This window comes from Euleptes europaea, chromosome 4 (assembly GCF_029931775.1).
Source record: "Euleptes europaea isolate rEulEur1 chromosome 4, rEulEur1.hap1, whole genome shotgun sequence".
Lineage (NCBI taxonomy): Eukaryota > Metazoa > Chordata > Lepidosauria > Squamata > Sphaerodactylidae > Euleptes > Euleptes europaea.
The window spans coordinates 29,287,692-29,312,016 of NC_079315.1; the positions used below are offsets into that span (position 1 = coordinate 29,287,692).

The 24,325-nt window shown below is 46.2% G+C and overlaps 2 protein-coding genes across 2 annotated transcripts in view; both read right to left on the reverse strand.

The window, feature by feature from the left end:
* Positions 1-10,237, reverse strand: part of LOC130476178 (thioredoxin-like) — a 28,281-nt gene extending 18,044 nt beyond the window's left edge. Inside the window, exon 1 of the mRNA XM_056848057.1 lies at positions 10,112-10,237. Coding sequence (XP_056704035.1) covers positions 10,112-10,237 — 126 coding nt within the window. The remainder of the gene's footprint in view (positions 1-10,111) is intronic.
* The window catches only part of SMC2 (structural maintenance of chromosomes 2), a 180,977-nt gene that overhangs the window by 128,122 nt on the left and 28,530 nt on the right, over positions 1-24,325 (reverse strand). The gene's annotated exons all lie outside the window — the stretch shown is intronic.

Below are 24,325 nucleotides of genomic sequence, written 5' to 3' on the forward strand. Positions count from 1 at the left end.
CGGTTATTTGGGGGGGGGGGCTTGTAATGCTGCAGAATGACGTCGAGATACATCGTGTCTGCCACATCTCTTACCATTAATGGAGGTTTTGTTTGTACGGGTACAAGGGTCTGCGGTGGTCGTTCAGTTGACTGGTCACCTGTTGGTACCAGGTTCAGGGCCGAAACCTCTTGGGTTTCCTCTTCGCCTGAGGAATCCACGTTGTCCTCGTTTGGGATGGCAGCATTTATAATCCGAGACCCGGAAGGGTCAAATGATGAGACGGCGAGGTCCATGGCAGGAGATCTTGTAGGCACCTTGCGTCCGCTGGCGGCTTTCCGACGGTTGCTTACTCCCTTGCATTCCTGACTCTCCCGGCGAGGGCTCAAGTTTGGCCGTTCGAATCGTACCGGGCAGACCGCGGCGAAATGGCCCACAACTCAACAGATAGGTAGGCGCCGCTCTGGATCCATTGGACTCGCTCAGTCATGGGAGCCACCGTCCTCCGTGGCGGCTGTGCAGGCATCTTTGAGGTTGCCTGCTCCGGTAGCAGCTCCACTCCCTTAGCTCTCTGTCTGGAAAAGGAGAGGTTTTGCCACTGGCATTCCACTTCTTCCGAGAGCAGAATCCATTCTTCGAGTGTAGGTGGATCCCTCTGCATGTAAGCCCAGTCAGCACTTTAGGATGCAATCCTTCTCGGAAGCACTGTACCCGGGAGGCCTCGCTCCAGTTCATAGTTCTACTAGTGAGCCATTGGAACTCGCTGGCATACTCTCTGACCGACTTAGTGCCTTGGCGCAGTTGAAGAATGGCAACCTTAGCCTTTTCACTCCGGAAAGGGTCCTCGAAGCGTCTTCGTAGCGCCCACATAAAGTCATTTAGGGTCTGAACGGATCGGGTCCAGAAATCAAACTGTTGGATCATCCACTCTGCCGCCGCGCCTTCCAAGAGGGATGAGACAAACCTAACCCGACTGTCTTCCGTGGGGAAGGTATGTCCCTGTTCCCTCATAAAGCTATCCACTTGATGCAAAAAGCAGGGAAAAGTTTCATCAGACTCATCAAAAGTCATTGGCAGGGCAAACGGTGGAGGCAACGGCTGTGGCCACGGTTGCATGTACGCCTCTGGTAGTCCCGGCGCTGCAGGCATTGGTCCCACACCTCTGGGTGGCGGAGCGGGTCCCCCCGCTCCGGGCTGCGGCCCTCTTGGTTGCCGTGGTGCCAAACCTCCAGGCGTTGGCGCCCCCGGTAATCCTGGCACCGGCTGGGGTGCTCCTGGCTGTGGAGCTGGGGGGAGAGGAGCAGAGGTCTGCTGCGACCCCCTGACGCTGGTTGGAACAGCACACCTGGCTGACCTGGTTGTCCAGGTGACAGTGGGGTCGGTACAAGAGTTTGCACCTGCTGCATCTCGCCTAAGTCCTGCCCCATTAAATCCATTTGATTCTGCATCTGAGCCATGTACTCCTGCAACGCCTGGTTTTGAGCCCGCAGACGTTGGACTTTGTCTGTGTCCTCCCTGCTCGTAAGATCATAAAATGAGGGTAGCAAGTGGAACGTCCAGTCCCCTTCATCCGTGTCAGGCGTCGCCGGACCCTTGGGTTGTGCTCCAAATGCCTGTGCGGCCCCCAGCGCCTCCAGCTTGGCGGCCCGGGCATCAACCGCTCCAGCAAACGATCGTTCCGTCTCTTGGCGAAAACGGGGTTGAGTAGGACCTGCCGTCTCCACTCGCTCCCCCATGAGGGATAAGGGTACAGGATCAGGGCACTCCAGGAGAGATTCGTTACCCCTGGCTGCATTCTCACTCACACGGCGGTACTGATCCAATAGTCTGTCCCTACTGCCCCTCAACCTCTCTGCGCTGCCTGCAGGACTCCTTCCACTGAGGAATTCGGGAACTCCTGTCTAGGCTTCGGTGTCGCCTTAGATCCGTGTTGGCGAACCTATGGCACGAGTGCCACTTCTGGCACGCATAGCCCTCTCTGCCGGCACGCGCAGTTCCTCCAAGCCGCTGGCCTTTCCGGCTCTGCCCCGCCCCGGGTGATCTCCAACCAATAGAGATCAGTTCCCCTGGAAAAAATTGCCACTTTGGCAATTGGACTCTATGGCACTGAAGTCCTTTCCCAAACCCCGCCCTCCTCAGGCACCACCCCAAAAACCTCCCACTCATGGCGAAGAGGAACTTGGCAACCCTAGCCTTTCCCTCTGGGCCCCCTCTGGGGGTGGTATTCAGGTTAAATTGCCGCATTGGCACTCGGCGATAAATATGTGGGTTTTCGGTTGCAGTTTGGGCACTCGGTCTCTAAAAGGTTCGCCATCACTGCCTTAGATCCACCTCCACACCCACGGCCTCTCCCGAGCCCACGGCCCAACGCAAGGAATCTCCCTCCAGGATGGGTCGCTGGAAGTCCTTTCCAGCTTTGCAACCCCCCAAAGCTTGCAAGTCATCCCACCCCAATTCTACTCTATGCTGACGATGCAGTTCTCCTGTCCCGCACAAGAATTGGTTTGAAAAGGTCTTTGCAAACTTTTTCTGAGTACTGCTCTAGGGAAGGTCTTAAAATAAACCATCATAAATCTAAGATTATGATCTTCACTAAGAGGAGAACAATGTTTCTTTTTCGCTGGGTATTAGATGGCTTTGAGGTTGACCAAGTCAAGGAGTTTGTTTTCCCATAACCTGAATTGGAATGCCCATCAAAAAGCAGTGTCCAACAAAATTAAACCTGGGGTTGGTGCTATTGTCAACTTTTTTCACACCAAAGGTGGCAAATATATTCCAGAGGCTATTCAGGTTTTTAACCTGAAAATTACCCCAATTATCCTCTTTGGTGTTGCCATCTGGATTACAGTCATCAATGAATCTATAGATCGTCCACTGCTTCAGTTCTTACGAAAACTCCTAAATGCCCCTTGATGTGTTGCTGGTGTTACTCTTCGTTCTGAGTTTGGCCAAACGTCACTTGAAGCTAGGGCGTGGTTGGCCGCCTTTAAACTACACCTTAAACTGTGCTTTAGCACTGAGGGGTTCCTAGCTTCTCTGAAGCATGACCCTTTTAAATCCTCATGGCAAAAAAATCTTAGATGAGAAACTGTCGTTGTTGGGCTTCTCGCAGGATATGTTATTAGATCTTGGGAAAACTGAAGCTTTTACCAAAATTAAAAAGCGCATCAAAGAGCTCGATTATAACAGCACTACTTTTCCTGCTCATCGCGTCTGTTCATCCCAGTTCTTCGGAATACCCCCTCCACGTGGTCTGCCTGCCTATACATATTATCTGACAACTCCTCGTCTCTGTAGAGCTTTTTGCTTGGCTATATTGAATGCTAACCCTTCTTATGGTAATGCAGGGCAGAATTCTGAATATACCATACTCAGACAGGATCTGCCCTTGTTCTTCTGGCTCTATTGACTCATTAGCCCATACCCTTTTGGAATGCCGCTTTTACAAGGAACTTCGATTGCACTATATTTCCCCCCTTTTAATATACAAATCCAATGCCTCTGTGACTGACATAATGCCTTTTTTTACTAAGCAATAGGGACCCCAAGGCTACATTGTCAGTGGCAAGAATTATTTCAGTCCTTATATCCCTCCAACACTAGATATATGCTGCTCAAGATCAATTGATCAAGGAGCTTCTAAGGGATGAAAGGAAAGGAAGTCCTTTTCCACAGCCTCCTCTCGGGAGCTGCATTCTCACCTCCTCTCGGAGGAGTTGGCAAAGCACTTCTTTGGCTGTAACTGTCCCGGGTCTCCCCTCCTGGGATGACCCGTCATCCCTCCCTCCAGGGGAAAGGGTGAACTCAGCTGCTGCCGCCATGCAGAACTCAGGGAAGAGGCTTTAGCCTCATTTCCTCCAAAAACCAAAACAAAGGGGGAAAAAACAAAATGATGAAGGGCTTTGAGAATAAAGGAAGTCCAGTAGAGTCCTAATGTAAGGTCTGAGTTCACCTGTTGAATCCCAATCACAAAACGTCCAGACAGGGTATTCTAAGAGGCTGGTTTATTTGGGAAGCAAAAGGTGAGTAGCAGGAACTTACAGGGGAAGGTATGAAGACTCTACTGGGGGGGAATACAGACAGGTTGGAACATATACAGAAAACCAAAGGCACAGTTGGTTACCAAGCCGAGCCTGGTTCCCATGGTAGATTACAGTTATCACACAAACGGAGAGGAAGCAAACATCTGAGAAACAGAACCTTGAAGGCAAGCTGCCTGGAGCTCACACACTGGTGTATAACTCCCTTCCAAGGCTAAGTATTAGAACACCACATGCACACACAAATAAATGTACATGTAGAATAGTACGTAAGTTGCTGGGGGCTACATTTTCCATCTGAACCTCAGCTCAGACTAAACCGCGGAATGGCATTGAGCACACCGGCTGACACCCAGAGTCTGCTTGCTGCCATTCTTAGGGGTTCCAGCAGCTAAAAGGGGTGTGGGTGTAATTGCTTGTGACTGCAGCTCATTGATATCTCCTCATTGGGAAGATTTCTGTAAAACTGCTTTTCTTCTATCATTGGTGTGCTTATTGCCTTTGAAAGCCCTTTACTGACAGAAAAAGAGTATTGAAGGCCAGCAATACTGTTGTGGCTGCCTAGCAATGGGAACTGAGGACATCTATTTCTTAAAGCTACAGGTATACTTCTATTATTTGGGGGGTTAACCCCCAATGATTTTTTTTGTTTACTTTTTTAGATTTCAGATGTTTCTGCAAACCTAGGTCCTTTTTTCAGGTTTGTAGAAAGAGCTATTTTATTTGCTCAGAGACTCCAGCCTCTGGATTTAAGTATTTACTGATCGAGAATCAAATATTCAAGTGGGGGGCCCACAAGACTCACAGGAGGAATCCCATTTCCTCCCCACACATCACTGAGCCCTGCACAGCTCCAGGACCCACCGCCAACATTTGAGCCTGGCCACAATGGTGGTGGTGTCTGGGAGCCACTCCAAGCCCGGAGCAGCTCCCAGAGTCCATAGCCAAGTCCGGAGCCACTGCCAGCTCTGCAGAATCAAGATTTCCGCAGATTTTATTTTGGGGAGAATTAAAAAAAAAAAACACTGGGGGTTAAAGATTACAGATTTTTCTGCAAACCTGGGTGTCCAATTTTGCAAGAAAATCTGTTCAGCATGAGTGTGTCCCCAATCAGTGGATGGCGGCCACACGTCATTATTAGATCTGTAGATCAAGAATTTGCTGCATTTACATGAACCTCAATTATACCAACCATTGCAAGCCTGCTTTGTCTACTGGCAGTGGCTCTCCAGGGTCTCAGGCTGAGTTCTTTTACATCACCTACTACCTGATCTTCTTCACTGGAGATGCCAAGAACTGAACCTGGGACTTTTTGCGAGCTGTACCATACAACCATGCCCCCTCATCCAGAATTAAACAACTCAGACTATGTTTTATTGTAAAGTCTATTCAATAATAACTACTGTAGTTCTTTCTTCAGATCCAATAACATGCCTACTAGAAAAAGTCAGTTTGTTTCAAAGACCAACAGCAGTATTCCCTTAAGGATACAGGGGACTGGACATTCAGGGATCCTTGGCTTCAAAAAGCCCAAAATTCAGCACAGCACTTTATCCCCATCTCACTCAACTATATGTCACATGTAAAGCATTTTTAGAATCTCCACAGGGACACTTCAGGGAAGTCAGCAGCAAAGAGGAAATGGCTAATCTGTCAAGAATGGGAAGAAGCTCAAGTGACTTGCCTCAGGCCCCACCACAAAAAAGGAGGGGAGATCACAGGGACTGCCTCAATTTCAGAGTTCCTATGCTAGCAGTTGTCAAGAATCTGCATGTACACATTTCTGTTCAGGGTGTAAGCACAGCTGTCAAGGCTACACCTGCTGTATGGAGCCTCCACCAAGGAGCATGCCCTGTGTCCTTCTGATAGCAGATGTCATGGCTAATCTGAGGTGGCATCCAAATATCATACGATATTGCATTACATCCATCATTCACCTGCTTGTGAGTCTCCAAACCCAGTTGCAAGGTACTGCTATAGTGCAATTAGAGCATGATATCCAACAAAGTATTTCTGGTTCTTGTAGGTTATTCGGGCTGTGTGACCGTGGTCTTGGTATTTTCTTTCCTGACGTTTCGCCAGCAGCTGTGGCAGGCATCTTCAGAATAGAAACACTGAAGGACAGTGTCTCTCAGTGTCAAGTGTGTAAGAAGAGTAATATATAATCAGAAGGGGTTTGAGCATAGTTTGAACTATGACTCAGCTCAAACCCAACCCCCTTCTGACTATATATTACTCTTCCTACACACTTGACACTGAGAGACACTGTCCTTCAGTGTTACTCCTCTGAAGATGCCTGCCACAGCTGCTGGCGAAACGTCAGGAAAGAAAATACCAAGACCACGGTCACACAGCCCGGATAACCTACAAAAACCGATGAACTCTGACCATGAAAGCCTTCGACAATAAAGTATTTCTGCTTCAGAGAAATCTCCTCTTAGAAGTATAATTCTTAAATTACTCCCCATTAATTTACAGGTCATTCTAGCCACAGCAAGGAGGCCAGATGGACAGTTGCAGAATTCTTGTATAGACTGACCCCTGTAAGAGCTAAACAGATTGAAATGTAACAGTGAATGGTGGGCAGGCAGATAGAGAGGGAAAACAAGCACCACAGAACATCCAAGCATCATTTTAAAAATGAAGTTTCATTAAGCAAAGGAGTGATCTTGTACGTAATTTGGATGACAGTACAATTAAAGTCATAGAAGACATAACAGAGAGGAACTGCAGTGTATCTGAAGGACAAGCTAACCAACAAAACACAGTCTGAAAATAGGAGATTGGGCCAGAAGTGCATTTAGAACCGAGTCCAGGATTGTAGCTGACAGCGCCATGATACACAGGAATAATGCCAAATCAGGTCGTATTAATATGGTAGCTTTCCTAGTGCATGGGGGAGCACATCAGATGAATTAAGATACTGAACATCTTAAGGACCATTAAGGAGAAGGGGAGAGTAAAAGTATGTTTAATCAGAAAAATGGAGGAACAGCATATTAGAGGAATATTGACAGATTACATAGGATGCCAAGAACAAGGTGCGGTGTGGGTTCGTGTTGAACTAGGATCTGGGAGATCCAGCTTCAAATCCCACTTTGCCATGGAAGCTTGCTGGGGGAACTTGGACCAGTCACACTCAGCCTAACCTACTTCACAGGGCCAGGGAAGGGTTTTTGAAAAAACTTCAGAGAAGCCTTTAGAAACAGGAAACCCAATATCAGACAAAGCTCAAACATCCATTATTCTACTGAAAACAGCCATTAGTAATCATCTACAGGTACATTGCCCCCTCTATGATAAAAAAATTCCCACTGGAAGATAAAGCAACAAAGCCCGTTCAATGTTATACCGGAAGTAACTGTATCGGCATCAGGACGGTGTGGGTGGCAAGAGCTCTGGGAGCTCCTGCCCTTCCAAACAGAGGGAAGCCTGTTTTGTCCCCTTCTCCTGCTGTGGAGAGTTCCAGCTGCCATTCCTAGGAAATGGGGAGGGGCTTTATTTTCAGTCACCAGATGTTACCAGAAGGGCTTTGCACCCAGAATACTCACATAAATCATAGTTTGAGAAAAGCTGGCCTAGGTGGCTATATATTGCCCTCTAGCCATCTTTACTCTTTAAGTATTGCCACATCAGACATCTATGCTGCCTGATTTTCATATGAGGCAGGTGCCAAAGCTTTCTATGCCATTCCTCATTCATATTCACACACTGGAATACGTTACTAGAGATATCTGCAGTGAGTGGAAGGGAAAGAGGCAAACATGTCATTCCAGTTGTCCCTAGGGCGTATGAAGCCAGCCACGCTGAATTTCTTCAGCTTAGCAGTGAAAGGTAGTTATAAGGGAAAAAGAAAGGCAGATGGCCAGGGAGACTAGTTTGCCATTTATGTAGTAATAGGACTGGAAAGTATCCAGTGAAATTGACAAAGAGGGTTTCTCCTTACATAATGCAAGGACTGCAAGAACTCACACCTACAGCAACCAAGAGCATACCTGGATTCAGCAAAGAGCAAGCACTTGATGCAGCTCACCAACCGGTTAGAGTTTCAGTTCTCATTAAGGAGAAAGGTGTCTATTGCCATTGCTGTCAAGAGGTCCATGACTGTGAAAGCTCCAGTACAATTATTGTGCTTTTGCTGTATTTGCTCAAGTATTTGCTCAGGAACCACCTCTGTTTCCAGAAGGAGCATTCCCAGGTTCAAAACAAATGTTCATTTGTTGAGGCAGAATACTCCTGAAACTAACCTTCTCTCCAAGGTAGCAGAAGTTTGACCAGAGGGCCCCTGCAAAGGAGCTACTCCTCCTACACCAACTGAGGCACTCGTGGCCTGCAGAAGGACTCCACCATATCAGACAAGGAACATTTATGTTCTACCCTATACACTGGAGAGCACAGACATCATTTCTATCCACTACCGGTAAATGGACAAGGGACAACCTGCAAGAGACTCCAGCATTAGATTTAGTACAGCTATTTGTTGCTGACACTGCCTCTGTTCCCCATTTCATTTCCCTTCTGTGTACAGAAAACAAATGAGCAGAGAACCTTTTGCCATTTGGTGGGCACTGCAATGGTTCCCAGGAGCCATTAAAGTGTGTTGCAATGGGGGAAAACAAACAGAAGCAGCAATAAAATGGCTAGAATCAAGGTCTTCACAAAGGCAGGAGGGCACACCTTTGATCCTAAAAACAACAACAACGAGGAAATACCCCTGGCTGCTCTTACTTCTAAAGCAACAGAAAGAATTACCCGTATCACCCATCTGACTCACTCCGGTTTCTCCCATGCAGTTAAAACAGAGGCACAGACATACTGTAGCGAAAAAGCCACACCCCAGTTTTACTAATTCATCGGAAGAGCAGGGAGAGCCAGCCAAGCCAACTCCTGCCCACATGACAGGTCAAGCCCGCCCAAGCGAGAAGAAGTTTAATGAGGTCTAGGAGGAAGCGAAAGAGCGGCGATCCAGGCTGGCTGTTTCCGCACGAGGCAGAAAGGAGTTGTGAGGCCGGCCATCTAAAGAACTTGGTGTACATACTGACTGCACTACAGAGGGGCCGTGGCTCGGTGGTAGAGCATCTGCTTGGCATGCAGAAGGACCCAGGTTCAATCCCCGGCATCTCCAGTTAAAGGGACAAGGCAAGTAGGTGATGTGAAAGACCTCAGCCTGAGACCCTAGAGAGCATCTGCTTGGCATGCAGAAGGCCCCAAGTTCAATCCCTGGCAACTCCAGTTAAAAGGACCAGGCAAGTAGGTGATGTGAAAGACCTCAGCCTGAGACCCTGGAGAGCCGCTGCCAGTCTGAGTAGACAATACTGACTCTGATGGACCAAGGGTCTGATTCAGCAGAAGGCAGCTTCATGTATTCAACCCAAAGCCGGCAAATCTCTCTCCCTCTCCTCTTTATATCACTGGTTCCCAACCGGGGATCCGTGGACCCCCAGGGGTCCGCGAGAACCAAATTAAGGTCCGCGAAACAAAGTTACAAACCCACAATAAATTAATATTTTCAATTAAAAGTTCTCTATTATAAAAACATATATTCAAATATTATTCTGAGTTTAACGTTTAACTAACAGTTCTGATTAAAGTTTATTTTCAAATTCTCGGAATTTTTATTTTGGACCTTGGGGCCCCCTGCACCGAACAAAAAAGTCCTAGTGGTCCCTGGTCAAAAAAAGGTTGGGAACCACTGCTTTATAGGAGTCACACATGCTCAGCCAAAGGTTGATGCCATGGGGCGGTTCTTCCAGGGACACCAAGCGCAGCTTCCTTTTCCAGGGGAGACTTGACTGCGGGCGGTGGGGGGGGAGAGGAGGCCCACAGACCCGCAGCCGGTGCCCAACCCACGCGTCGGTGGAATAAGCGGGCAGACAGCGCGGTTTTGCAAGCCAGGGAGGCGGCCAAGCTCACCGCGCTCAGCCAAGCGGCGTCCGGGCCTGGAAAGGGTTAACCAGCGGAGAAACACAACCAGCGGCCCCCTTTCGGGCGGAGACCGCTACTTCACCACCACCACTTGGAGGCCCGCCAGAGCCTCCCCGCCCCCCCCCCCACGACGACGCCTCCCCCCCCTCGCCCCGCAGCTCTCTCACCAGGTTCGCCACGGACTTCACCATCGTTGCAGCCGCCCCGCGTTGTTGACTCTTGCTCTCGACACCCGGGTCGTTCACCGCGATAGCTGCCGGAGCGATCTGGCTAGCGCCGCCCTCCTCCATCATTTTATGGGCGGGTTGCAGCACCCGCCCAGGAGGACGCGCCGCGCATGCGCCCTGCGGGCCGGCGGCGGCGGCCAGGGTTGGGGCGCGTGCGCACGCGCGCTTCCCCCGAATCCCCGGGGAAAGTCCCGCGGCTTCCCGGTTCGGGCGCTTTTCACGACCGAGCAGGGATGGGCAAATGGGAATTTTTTTTTTTTAAAGGCACCTATCGACCCGGCACAGAAAGGGAGGGCTGTTATTGCATGAAGCTAAATTTGTCAAAAGGCCTGCAGAAAAACTGTCTTGTTTCCTGAATTAGTGTGTAAATGGGTAGTTGAAGCTCTTCGCGGCATGGACGTAAATAACACCCGTTGAGCCTCTGTTAAAGGGACAGGAGATTTCCCCCCCCCCCTCCGGGTAGCAAGCGGATTTACATCCCCGAGCTTCACGGTGATTATTCAGAAGAAATTCCCAGTGGGTCGCCGTGTTAGTCTGTCTGCAGTAGTAGAAAAGGGCAAGAGTCCAGTAGCACCTTAAAGACTAACGCAAATGTTTTCTGGCAGGGGATGAGCTTTTGTGAGCCACAGCTCACTTCTTCAGACAAGAGTCCAGTAGCACCTTAAAGACTAACAAAAATATTTTCTGGCAGGGGATGAGCTTTCGTGAGCCACAGCTCACTTCTTCAGACAAGAGTCCAGTAGCACCTTAAAGACTAACAAAAATATTTTCTGGCAGGGGATGAGCTTTCGTGAGCCACAGCTCACTTCTTCAGGCAAGAGTCCAGGAGCACCTTAAAGACTAACAAAAATATTTTCTGGCAGGGGATGAGCTTTCGTGAGCCACAGCTCACTTCTTCAGAACAAGAACATTTCTGTTTGAATGGAATTCAGAAGTAAGACCTTTCTGTTTGAATGGAATTTACTTCCGGGTCAGGCTGCTGTCCTAAAGGCACTTACTAGTAAAGAATAAATAGTGCAGTGGCGCTTAGAAGTAATTTTTTTTAATCCTAGCATGTCTTTGTAGATTACAGCCCACTTCTTCAGATGGTGTGACTGAATCCTCGCTACATAGTCTTGCCAGCGGATAGGGCTGCATGTATCCTTTTTAAAAAAAATCCCCTTTTGCCTAATTTGCAGCGGCAGGCCACAGCTTTGGAAAATGTCCCGCTCTCCTAGGGCACTTCTAATCCCTCCGTGACGTAGACATGATATGGTGTATCTCAATAGGACTTGTTTCCCATTTAAGTGCCCTGTAAGATACGCACAGTCCCCTCCTAAGCATGCTTTACTCAAAATGAAGTCCCACTTAATTAAGAGAGACTTTGGCTGCAATCTGTGACACTTTCCTGGGAAAACCACCCCGAAATAAAATGGGACTTAACTTCTGAATAATGGAAATAAGTAGTCTGGGGCTCCTCTTGTCTGTTTTTTCTGTTCATGTCAAAATGGCCAGACCATGTGAAGCCTGTCATTTTTCTTGTTGACATTGATTTGCTTAAATCTAAAGCTCATCACAAAACAAAGCAAATTTTATAAAAATGCAAATACATCTCAGTTGCTGTAAGTATGAACAAAGGCAAGCTATAGCAAGAGAAGGGTGAAAAACTTCTGTAAGATGATCCTCCTATAATGGAAGGTCACCATGACAAAGCACTACAACTGATCACAGATACTTGTAATTCCCCTCCCACACACTCAAACAGTACCATCTCATACATTACTTAGCACTTCTAAGTAGATCTACTCAGAAGTAAGTCCCATTCTATTTAGCGGGGGAGGGGTTGCCGTAAAGTCAGAGCTGACTTATGGCTACCCCTGTTAGGGTTTTCAAGGCAAAAGATATTCAGAGGTGGCTGGCCACTGGCTGCTTCTGACCCTGGTATTCCTTGGAGGTCTCCCATCCAAATACTTGCCAGGGTTGACCCTCCTTAGCTTCTGAGAATTCTGAGTAACAATGTTTAAGCCAACCATTTTGGCTTGTCTGTTCCATCATACACATTTAGAGTGCTGGTTCTTGTTTGTCATCAGCAGTTTTGATGGATACAGTTTGTTGGAAACTGTTTATCTACCTTAACTCCAATGGAAAGAAGCAATATCCTGTCCTGGATGCATCATTGCTGCTGGGGTGGCTAAATTCAAAAGAGAATTTAAAATGTGGCTCCCCCGTGCCCAACTTTTCAATTATTCGGTCTTCTGCCAAATATCTGCCTTGGCCGTTTGTGCACTTACATGTACTCATCTGACCTCATCATCTGATTATTCATCGTTTGATAAGGTTAGTCTGACATGACGTGTTCTTGAGAAATCTGTGCTGGCTCTTGGCAGTAGTATGTGCAAAAAGGATCTAGGGGTCTTAGTAGACCATACACTGAACATGTGATGCAGTAGCTAAAACGGCAAATGCAATTTTGGGCTGTATCAATAGTAGCGTCCAGATCATGCAAAGTGATGGTATCGCTTTACTCTGCTCTGGTTAGACCTCACCTAGAGTATTGTGTTCAGTTTTGGGAACCACAATTTAAGAAGGATCTAGACAAGCTGGAATGTGTATAGTGGAGGGCAACAAAGATGGTGAGGGGTCTGGAGACCAAATCCTATGAGGAAAGGTTAAAAGAATTAGCCTGGAGAGGAGATGTCTGAGAGGTGATATAACCATCTTGAAGGGCTTTCATAGAAAGGGTGGTGCAGAGTTGTTTTCTGTTGCCCCAGAAAGGTCAGACCAGAACCAATGGGTTGAAATTAAATCAAAAGAGTTTTTGGCTAAACATTAGGAAGAACTTTCTGACAGAGCAGTTCCTCAGTGGAACAGTCTTCCTTGGGAGGTGGTAGGCTCTCATTTGGAGGTTTTTAAGCAGAGGCTAGACGCTGATTCTGTGAACTTAGGAAGATCATGAGAGGGAAGGCAGGAGGGGTTGCGTCAGTGCTTGACTCTCATTGCCCTTTCTTATATGCCCAAGGAAATGCCAGTTGCCACTTTGGGAACAGGAAGCAATTTTCCTCCATGCCAGTGTGGCCAGGGATCTTGGAGGGTTTTTTGTCATCTTCTGGGCATGGAACGGGTCACTGGGGATGTGAGGGGGAGGTAGTTATGATTTTTGTGCATTGTGCAGGGGGGGTTGGACTAAATCAGGGCTTCTTAAACTTTTTCCACTTGTGACCCCTTTTCGCCCAATAAATTTTTATGTGACCCGGGGTATATAGGTATATAAAATAGGTATACAAATCAAACAATTAATTTATTCAGAAACCTTTTACTGTTGCCAAATTTTTCACAACCCCCACATCCAGTTACGCAACCCCATATAGGGTCCCGACCCACAGTTTAAGAAGCTTTGGACTAGATGACCCTGGAGGGTCCTTCCAACAAGTAACTCTGTGATTACTTGCAATTGAATGCATGAGTTCCAAAGAAAAGCACTGTGTAGGAGTTGAGAGTGTTATGCTATTTGTGTCTCGAGTGATTAATCTGTGATGGCTCATTCACACATACAAGTTGTCACTAGATGCTATGGTCAACACATGGTCACCAGGGTGCTATGATTAAATGGGCACTGTGCTCCCCCCACATTAAATCAAAACAATTAGAGCTCATGGGGGTTTATACCATATAAGGGGCCCTCACCCTTTTTTTGTAACATCCAGCCTTACAAAGAATTATGGGAAGCTCAAAAGGTTGGGCACTGCTTTGTGTTATTTTGTTGGGTCTTAATAAAAAGTATTGTGTAGCATTTGTTGTTGTTTTTTAATTTTGCTATGGACCAATGTGGCTTCAACCACAATACTACATGTTATCAATGTATTATCTGTAAGAGGAAATGGAACCACACACTGACTAAGGAAAGCCCAGGCGCTTACGGTACCATTTCTCCTGATCCTCTAGTGCAAACCCCTTCCATTTTAATGTGTGCAGCCAATAACAAGCCCTGCCTTACAATGGCCTTGGCCACTTTCTAAAAAGCTCATCTTATACCATGAAAATTACTTGTGGGAGTCAAGGCGCCTATGGGAGCCATTTTCGGGAACCCTGCATCTTTTCAAAAGCTAAACAAAAGTCAGGAGGAAATATCTCCTCACTTTGCACAATCATAAGACTAAAATTCAACTTCACTTGTCTGAACAGATTATGTGCCATTGAAAACAATTCACTAATCAAGAGCATACAGAGTTTCGTTCCATTAGATCACTGGCATAACAGGGCAGCAGGGACTTTGCACATTTAATTCAGATAATCAGGTTGTTTGCATTACTGGTGCTTATTGAGTCAAGGAATAACGATTTCAGATATATAGGAGTATACAAATAAAACCAGATGGGGACACAAGTTGCTTGTAACACAGACTGCTTTGTTTGAAGCATATTGTGGGGGGGGGGGGGTCAAGGAAAAGCCCAAGACATAACTAAATGGAACTTTAGGGTTTCCAACCTCCAGGTACTGAGAGTAGTCAAAAGAATAAAGCTAGTGCCCCAATAGGAAGTATGGCAAATAGCTAGAGCACTTGTGGCAAAAAATAAAGCTCATAAGCCTATCTTTTCTTGAGCTGTATAATATCTTGGCAGTTAGTCTTAATCAACCAAAATTACAGTGCAATTTACAATCCAGAACTACGCCTTGCTTGTACATACAAAGTCAAGGTCAGTATACAAAAGCCACTGAGTAATATTTCTTAACAATGCTTGTAATCAGAGCAATTGTATAACAACAACAACAACATGCAATACATGTATTGTGACTTTTTGACAAGAACCAAGAACCAAAGTTCATAGTGGCCACCACAATGGGTTTCTGGTAAAGTGTCCCATTTCGCGTCTGCTTCTCAGGTCGTGGCGATCCTTTGTTGATGGTTCAGATAAGAACTTGATTCTGTAACGATACATATAGCTCACCATATGCTGTAAAAAGGTAAAGGTAAAGGTCCCCTGTGCAAGCACCGGGTCATTCCTGACCCATGGGGTGACGTCACATCCCGACATTTCCAAGGCAGACTTTGTTTTGCGGGGTGGTTTGCCAGTGCCTTCCACAGTCATCTTCACTTTACCCCCAGCAAGCTGGGTACTCATTTCACCGACCTCGGAAGGATGGAAGGCTGAGTCAACCTTGAGCCGGCTACCTGAAACCAACTTCCGTTGGGATCGAACTCAGGTCGTGAGCAGAGCTTTTGACTGCAGTACTGCAGCTTAACACTCTGCGCCACGGGGCTCCTACCATATGCTGTGGCACTCCATAAAGCATGCATACACATTATATTATGTTTCAAGAACATGTAAAGAAAATTATTTCAAGAGAAATACATTACATACCCGATCTTTAAGTGTATAACTTCCTTCTTTCTGGGATGAATTGCTAATGCATCTACCATAGAAAGAACTCAGCCCTCAATTTAAGATTACATACATCTCTCACAACTGTGCTGCTTGTAATTCCAGATAGGACCTTAATTGCAAGTTCATTTAAAGTTATACACCCGTATAATTCCATACTAAAGAGAAACTGGAGGTGAAAATAATAGAAAGTGTGTGAAATCTGCTTATAAAAAACCCGACAAATCTAAGTTGGTGTTCAATCCATTTGGTGTTATGGTGTTAAAGAGAAATATAAAGCGGGATTCCTGTTGTGTCATGATCCTATCTATATTGGTATTTTGATACAGTTTGCCTTTGTATTGCCATATCACAAAATATTGCATCTCAAAATCCTGATGCTTAAGCTGTTTGTAATGAGCTGTTAGGGGTGTTTCCATGACGTTGTTCCTTATCCGCGATCTGTACTCTCCGATCCTAAGTTTTATGGCACGTTTCGTCTTGCCTGCGTAGAGTAGACTATACGGGCATCTAATTATGTAAATAACTAATTTGCTGTTGCAATTGGTGAATTGTTTAATTGAAATTTGAAACTTGTACTTGGAACTCTTTCACTGGTAGAACTTGTGCACATGTTATACAGTCCCCACAGCGGAAAAATTCACAGAGATCGGAGTTTATTTACAATAACAATCCATACAATGGAAACATTTTGTCTTTTTTTCGTTATATAGATGACATTTTTCTTATATTTCAGCCAGCAGACAAACTACAAGATTTTTTTCAATGGATTAATTCCAAGGACTCTCACATTAGTTTTTCTAGTTCCATTAGTCCGATCTCTGTGAATTTTTTGGATATTTCTGTGTATGTTACTCCAGATCGAAAAATAGGCATCAGACCCTTTAAAAAACCTACGGATAAGGGAGCGCTGCTACATTTTGAGTCACATCACCCTCCTCACATAAAAACAAATCTGCCATTTGGGCAATTTTTGAGTTTAAAACATAACACCACAGAAGAAGGAGATTATAACAATGCAGCCAACACATTAGGAAACACCTTAAGAGCTAAGGGTTTCCCGAAGGATGTAATTCTACACTCGAGAAATCGGGCAGATCAGATCCAAAAATCTGATTTATTAAAACACAAAAACAAAAGTGACAGGTCCACAGGCATAACAGCGGCTCTACAATATACACCTTTGACCAAAGGAATACAAAAAATTATAAATAGACACTGGCACCTGATACCTGAGGGGAGCAACAAGAATACAAGACTTTGTCCTCCTTGCCCTGCTTGTCGACCTTCCAGAGGGATCTGATTGGCTACAGGATGCTGAACTAGATGGACCATTGGTCTGATCCAGCATAGCTGACTTTGTGTTTTACGATGCTGGAATTCACAGTGTATGCTCTTAGGTATATAGACAGATCTATAAGATCTCCAGGTGAGGCCTGTAATTCTCTTAGAAGTACAATTCATCCCCAGACAACAGAGATCAGTTCTCCTGGAGAAAATGGCTGCTTTGGAGGGTGGATTCTATGGAATTATACCCCATAGAATCTCTGTCCTCCCTTCCCCTTTCCAATCTCTGCCTTCTGCAAAACTCCATCCTAAAACATCCAGGAATTTTCCAGAGTTGGCAACCCTAGGTTCCAAGATTTTGGAGAGGAATCTCCGGCAAGGCACACTCGGGGGGGGGGGGGGTTGCTCACCTAGAAGAGATGGGGGTATGCAACCAGAATTTTCCCATTGTCTCTTTGATTTTATTGGGTATTCCCAGCAGAATAAGAATAACAGCATTGCTGGTGTGGGTATGTCTTTTGATAATCTAGGGGCCCTGATAAAAGCCTGCCCCTGTCACCCTCTGGAGAAAGGAAATAAGCCAAAAAAGAAGCCCGGGGTTTGAATAAAGATACCAAACAGGAATACAATTTTCAATGCAAATGCCTCTGGGAATCTTGAAAACAGATGTTAAAATGAAGGATGCTTTCCTTTCAGAGTATGAACTTCTTTTTTTTTCTTTCTGTGCAATTAAAACCAGCCAAAGGTAAATGTGGGTTTTAATTTTATTGTGTGATTCTTGAACTTCTGTCCTTTGCTGTTTGCGCATAAGGAATTTTTAAAAAGTGCTGCGTAACGATGAGCAGGAAGTGTTTGGAGTCCACAGGTCACACCCAGAGCTTGCTTCCCTTCCCCTCCCCACCCTCCTGACTCACTGGCGCGGCTAGCAAAGCTGTTCCGTAATGCAGCTGCGTTATTGGAGAAGCACTCCGTTCTGTCAAGAGCTGTTACTTTAGGGACAGGGTAAAAGCCGTAACTGGCTGGAACGGGCATTAAACAATTAATAGTACCGCAAAAAAACAGTGGCATGCATTAAAAACACTCCAGAACAATATTTTTAAAATCAAAATGCATGCATTTATTAACCCTTTCCAGGCCAAAATGCCACCAGAACAGGCATTAAACAAACAATAGTACGGCAAAAAACAATGGCATGCATTAAAGACACTTCAGAACAATATTTTGGTAACCAGTTCTTCTGAACTTCTCAGTGGCTTTCAGTGGGGAGGGGCTTTGGCTCAGGGCATCTGCTTGGCATGCAGAAGGTCCCAGGTTTAATCCCTGCCATCTCCGCCCATTACTGGTTGCATTTCTATGTGCGTGTAGGTTTCAGAAGCAGTGCTGCGTGGCTGTTGCTCTCTCAGCCTTTCTGCTGTGGGATTCCACAGGATTGCACCTTGCTTGCATTAGCACTGCGTTCAGCCAAAGATTAGGGCTATCTGCACCAATCAGTTTAACTGCTAGATCACTTAGCTGTCACTTCAGCTGATTTCTTTGTGAAGGTTAATTTTATTACTGATTTTAAAATTTAGTTAGTGGTGTCTCTCAAGTAAAGTAAATAAACAAGCTTTCTTTCCCAAATGAAAACCTGGCTAAGGTGATGGTCCTTTCCAGAGCCACAAAATCCCTTCCCAAAGAAAACAAGTTTTCTTTCCCCTTCTTAAACTGAGGCTGGCTCAACCCTTCCCATCCAGTGCAGCTCAATGAGCTCTGATTGGCTGACAATCACTTGGATTTGCATGGGTCCTAAATCACAAGGATTGGTTCAGAGCCCTGGAGGAGAGGCGAGAATTTAAGGATGATTGCCACACTCTCCCCTCCTTTGGAACTCATTGCTCCAGGAGAGATTCCCTCAAGTTTCTCCTGGACAGTGGGTCCAGTAAAACACATATATGTAAAATGTTATTTTCAGGTTAAAGATAAACAATTTACAAAAGTATCCTCCGTTGGCATGCAACCTATATCACAGAATTAAACATACAAGTTTGGGATGTTCAGCAGATTTACTTGTGGTTGTTCTAACCTTAACAAGGCATCTGCTGCAACATTTTCATGTGCCTTGATGTGTATTATATCAAAACTAAAGTCCTGTAATATTTCCACCTTTTTTTTTTAGTTCTAGGTACTGGCCATTCTCTGATCACAGTGACCGTTTTTGTTTCGGGTCTCATCACTCCCCATCCCACAAGGTGACCCAAATACTCCACCTGTTATTTTTGTATTTGGGAAAGTGAAGAGGGTAAAAGAACCTTTTCCCACTCAGTTGTATCAGAGGTACTTTCCCCTTCTTCTAGCTGTACTCCTCTGACACTTCCTTTGCGTACACTTAATGCCAGTTGAGTCCTGTCAAAATAGATCCTGAGTATGTTTACATGTAACAGTTTACATTTGATAATCTCAGGTAACAGTTTAACAAGGTAGTCAACATCAGTTACTTTGGCCACCACCTTAAAAGGGCCTTCCCAAGCAGCTTGTAATTATTGGTTCTTGTAGGTTATCCGGGCTGTGTGACTGTGGTCTTGGTATTTTCTTTCCTGACGTTTCGCCAGCAGCTGTGGCAGGCATCTTCAGAGGAGTAACACTGAAGGACATACCAAGACCACGGTCACACAGCCCGGATAACCTACAAGAACCAATGAACTCTGACCGTGAAAGCCTTTGACAATAGCTTGTAATTAATTTTGCTTCTAAGCCTCAGCACTAGAATCTTGTTTTCCCCTGCATAGGACTGAGCTCGAGCTTTGGAGTCCTACCAGGTCTTCTGTTTTTCGTAGGCTCATTGCAGATTTTCTCCCACTCTAGCCAAAACATCTCTCAAGGTGGGATGTAGCTCAGTCACATGACTCACGATGTCTTCTGGTTCCAGTGACTCATTTCCTCCCCACCCATCTGCCGCAAAGTCAAGAGGGCCTCTAACACGATGTCTGAAGAGTAATCCGAAGGGACTGAACCTGGTGCTTTTTTGCAGGATCTCCTGAAATGTAGATGTTGTAATTTAGTATCCCAGTCATTTGGGTGGTCTGCTACACAGGTCTGCATCATTCTTTTTAGGGTGCTGTTAACATGTTCAGTAAGGTAATTGGTCTCATCATAGTCTTCAGATGTTTGATGCCACAACATGTAAGCACTTGTAGCATCACTTCTGCCATGAAAGAGGTGCCTAGATCAGAGATTAGGCGTTTTTTTTGGGGGGGGGGTAATCCAAGGTGACAAAACACTGTCATTAATGCCTTTGCCACTGTGTTGGCAAAGGCACTGCCTCTTGCTGCATTCTAGCCAGCTCTAGATGATATTGTATCTGTTTACTTCTTTCTTTCACACTTGCCAAATAATGCACTTTCAGTCCACTTTCAATGTACTTTGCGGCTGGATTTTACTATGTGAAGTGGCAAAATCCACTTGCAAACGATCATTAAAGTGCATTTTGGAAATCAAAATGCAGAAAGAGCATACATTTATTAATCCTTTCCAGGCCAAAATGCCTCTGGAACACCATGGAACTGCCCGGAATGGGCATTAAACAAATAATAGTCCATAAATAAACAGTGACATGCCTTAAAGCCTCTTCTCATTCACAATCCTTTGCCTCTGAGGGACAAATAGAACCAATAGATTGAAAGAGCATTATTCGGGGTGTGTGAAAGCACTAATTCTCAACATTTCCAGTTCTTTATATTTTCTGTGAGTTGTTTATCCCCAGAAGCTGAGGTCAAAACTGCTTCCCCCTTGGATCCCATTCTTTCAGTCTTCTTTGCAGTCATATAGTCCACACTTTTAACCTCAGAATTTCCCTCCTTTTCACTTCTGAGACCAATTTTTCCTTAAAGAGTTTCCAAGTACCAAGGAACTCCTCTGTTATTAACAGCCTTATTTTATTAACATCTTAATTTTCTGCCAGGATTTTCTATTGTCTGTGTGATGCTTATTTGACCCACTTCAACCCTTGCTCTGAAACTCAGGGCCAAATCACACTGCTGCCTCCACTTTTATTGTAGTAGCAATACAAAACAGAAAAAATCAGTGTTGTATACAGTAATGCAATAACTAATCAAAACAACACCAGGCTATGAAAATTTAACAATATATATTCACAAAAATGCTCATAGTAATTGATATTGGTCCTCTTTTATTGTGGCAGCTATGGGGGGGGGCAGAGACTCTGAGACAATTGCCTTCTGTACTAATAAATGCCCAGCCCCCCACTCTTGCCTCTCCTATAGGTTCTTTCAACCCTAACAACCCACAATCAAATAAAATGGAGGACACAAGCTTTGAATAAAGGATTCGTAGCATGTAAGCTATGCGCTCCCTAAAAGTCTCTTATTTGGAAGCCTACCAGGCCAAGGCTATATTTATCTGTGAAGTAAAGAGAGATTACTTTTCCTTGGGCATTTGACTCGACAGGCAAAACACAGATGGAGACAAGCAACAAAGATTTATTTAACATAAAATAAAGTATTTAAAAAGTTAAATAGTACATGTGGACAACATATATATGTCACATCTGATTTATGGTAACCCCTGGAGGAATTTTCAAGGCAAGAGACATTCAGAGGCGGTTTGCCATTGCCTGCCTCCATGTCATGACCTTGGTATTTCTTGGAGGTCTCCCATCCAAATACTAGCTGGGGTTGACCCTAGGGTTGCTAGTAGGGTATGCTAGCCTCCAGGTACTAGCTGGAAATCTCTTGCTATTACAACTGATTTCCAGCCGATAGAGATCAGTTCACCTGGAGAAAATGGCAGCTTTGGCCATTGGACTCTATGGCATTGAAGTCCCTCCCCAAACCCCGCCCTCCTCAGGCTCCGCCCCAAAAATCTCCCGCTGGTGGCGAAGAGATTTGCCTCCCGATTGGCAAAAGGTTTTGGGGGCCAGGGCTGGGGCGGTCACAGGTGCTCAATGATGCCACTTTCGGTAAAACCGGAAGTGGTGTTATTGCGTGCGCGTACCCACATGCACACACGATTGCTTAGCTTCTGAGATCTGGCAAGATCAGGCTTGCCTGGGCTATCCAGAGCAGGTTATGTATATAGTAAAACTGGCTCTCAAGTAATGTAAATAAATGCTGAAGGGAGAGTTGATTCCTCTTTCTCTAGACCAGGGGTCGGCAAACTCATTAGTCAAAAGAGCCAAATATCAACAGTACAACGATTGAGATTTCTTTTGAGAGCCAAATTTCTTAAATTTAAACTATATAGGTAGGTACACTGTTTATTAACTTAATAAACTTTAATTAAAGTTTTACGTCTTAATTAAACTATAGGTACACTGAATAAAACTTGATATCATACTTAACAATGATCTTTTTATTGATAAAAATTAAATTGTAAGTCCCTGCCATTTCCCCCTCCCCGTCCAGAGTCCTCATCTGAAGGCCTGGTCTACAGCCATAAAAGCCTATTGGTAGACCTGGCCTCCGGCTGAGTCCCATTGGGAGGCCCCATTGGCTTTCTTGGCAGTAGACCTGGCCTCCGGAGGCCTATAGAAGCCAATTGGTAGACCTGGCCTCTGAAGGGGGACTTTTTCCCCTCCTTGGAGTCCAGGTCTACTGCCAAGAAAGCCAGTGGGTAGACATGGCCTCTGAGGAGGGAAAAAAGTAAGTAAGCATCCATAAAATTAAATCATGACAATGACTGACAAACACTGTACATTTTCCCCATCTGCATTCTCAAAACTCTGCAGGGGGGTTTATTGGTGAGTTGTGCATCTGAGTGGCAAATCCAATGCAAAACCTCCCATTCATAAATCGCCAATAACCCCCATGCAGAGTTTTGAGAAACTGGATGGGGAAAATGTGCATCTGAGTGGCAAATCCAATGCAAAACCTCCCATTCACAAATGGCCAATAACCCCCATGCAGAGTTTTGAGAATCTGGATGGGGAAAATGTGCATCTGAGTGGCAAATCCAAGACCTCCTGCTCCTCGCCGCCGCCTGGGCTCCTTCCTACCTTCCCTCAAGACCCGACCCAGGACTGCCCCGGGTGGACACTGACGGGCCCCGCGCCCCACTTAGCTCCGAGCCCAGGGAACAGGCGGCGCAGCGTGGCAGGAGCGCGGCGTGGACGGAGCCAAGCTGCGATGCCGGGCCGAGCAGGGAGGGGCAAGGGACAGGGGCCCTGACAGCCATCCCCGACAGGAGGGCGGGCCGGAAAGGCATTCTCCCGGCCAGCATGCCGGGGCTGAGAGGCGAGGCCAGGAGCGACCCGGGGCAGGGCAACACCCCAGCGGGCCGGCGCGCAGACGCCGACGGCTCCAGCACCAGGCGGCCCCGGGGGGAGGTAGCTCTCGAGCCAGCCGGCCGGCGGGAAGACTGGCCCGGACAGACACCAGACGGCCCCCTGACCAGACCACCTGCCAGAGAGGAAAGGGGCGGGGCTGGAAACCAGTTCGGGGAAGGTGGAAGGGGCGGGAAGCACTTCAAACCCCCGCCGGCCAGCTGGGTGGGACTGGAAAGAGCCACACTCAAGGGCTCAAAGAGCCGCATGCGGCTCGGGAGCCGCGCTTTTGCGACCCGTGCTCTAGACAGGTTACCTCAGCAGGTTCAAAGCTCCTCCTTTCACACACAGAGCACCTTTCCACAGAACCTATGAACACCAGTTATGAATGACGGGCCCTTAACAGGATGTTTATTTGTCACACTTTCTTTTCTAAGCCGACCCCCTCCCCCAAACCCTTACTAAAGCCAAATGGAACCCTAGCTAAGCTGATGCTCCTTTCCAGAGCTACAAAATCCCTGTCCCCCAAAAAACGTTTTCTTCCCCGTTTAAACTGAAGCTGGCTCTCCCCTTCCCATGCAGCAGGGTTCCCATGGGCTCTGGCGGGCTGACAATCACTTGGATTTGCATGGGGCCCCAAGGATGTGTTCAGGGCCCTGGAGGAGAGGCAGGAATTTAGGGACGATTGCCTCAGAGGTTTAGTGTGTGAAAATGGCCTCTTGAAGCTTTCATGGCACTGAGGTAAATAACACTGCCATATAAATGGCATCCTATTAAGCCTCAATTAAAGGGACAGGGAATTTTGTCCCCAGGCAGTTGCCAACTGTACTTGGAACAAGGGCATAACTATGCAATATGCCCATTACTTCTCTCGTCAAGGGTGTGCAACCAATCTCACAGTCAGACGTACATTGGGGAAACTCACCTTTAAAGTCGCTCTTTCACTTAGCCTGTGAGGGAGGGCTGCAGGTGGGAGAAGAAGGAGCTTCCCGTTTATTTCCCAGGCCACTAGTGGAAATGGAGGTGGAGGGGGGGGGGCTTTCCCCCTGTTTCTCTGGCTGCATGTCCATCCCCCAGGTCACCAGGAGGACCTGGCAACCCTATCAGGTATATTGTGTATTTATGCCCTTCGTTTTGCAAAATAGCTATGCTAGGACATGCGAGAGGCAAGCCACACCGTTCCCCATGATAACAAGTCTCTTTTAAAAAATGATTTTAATGTTATTATAAGATATATAACAAATGATGATG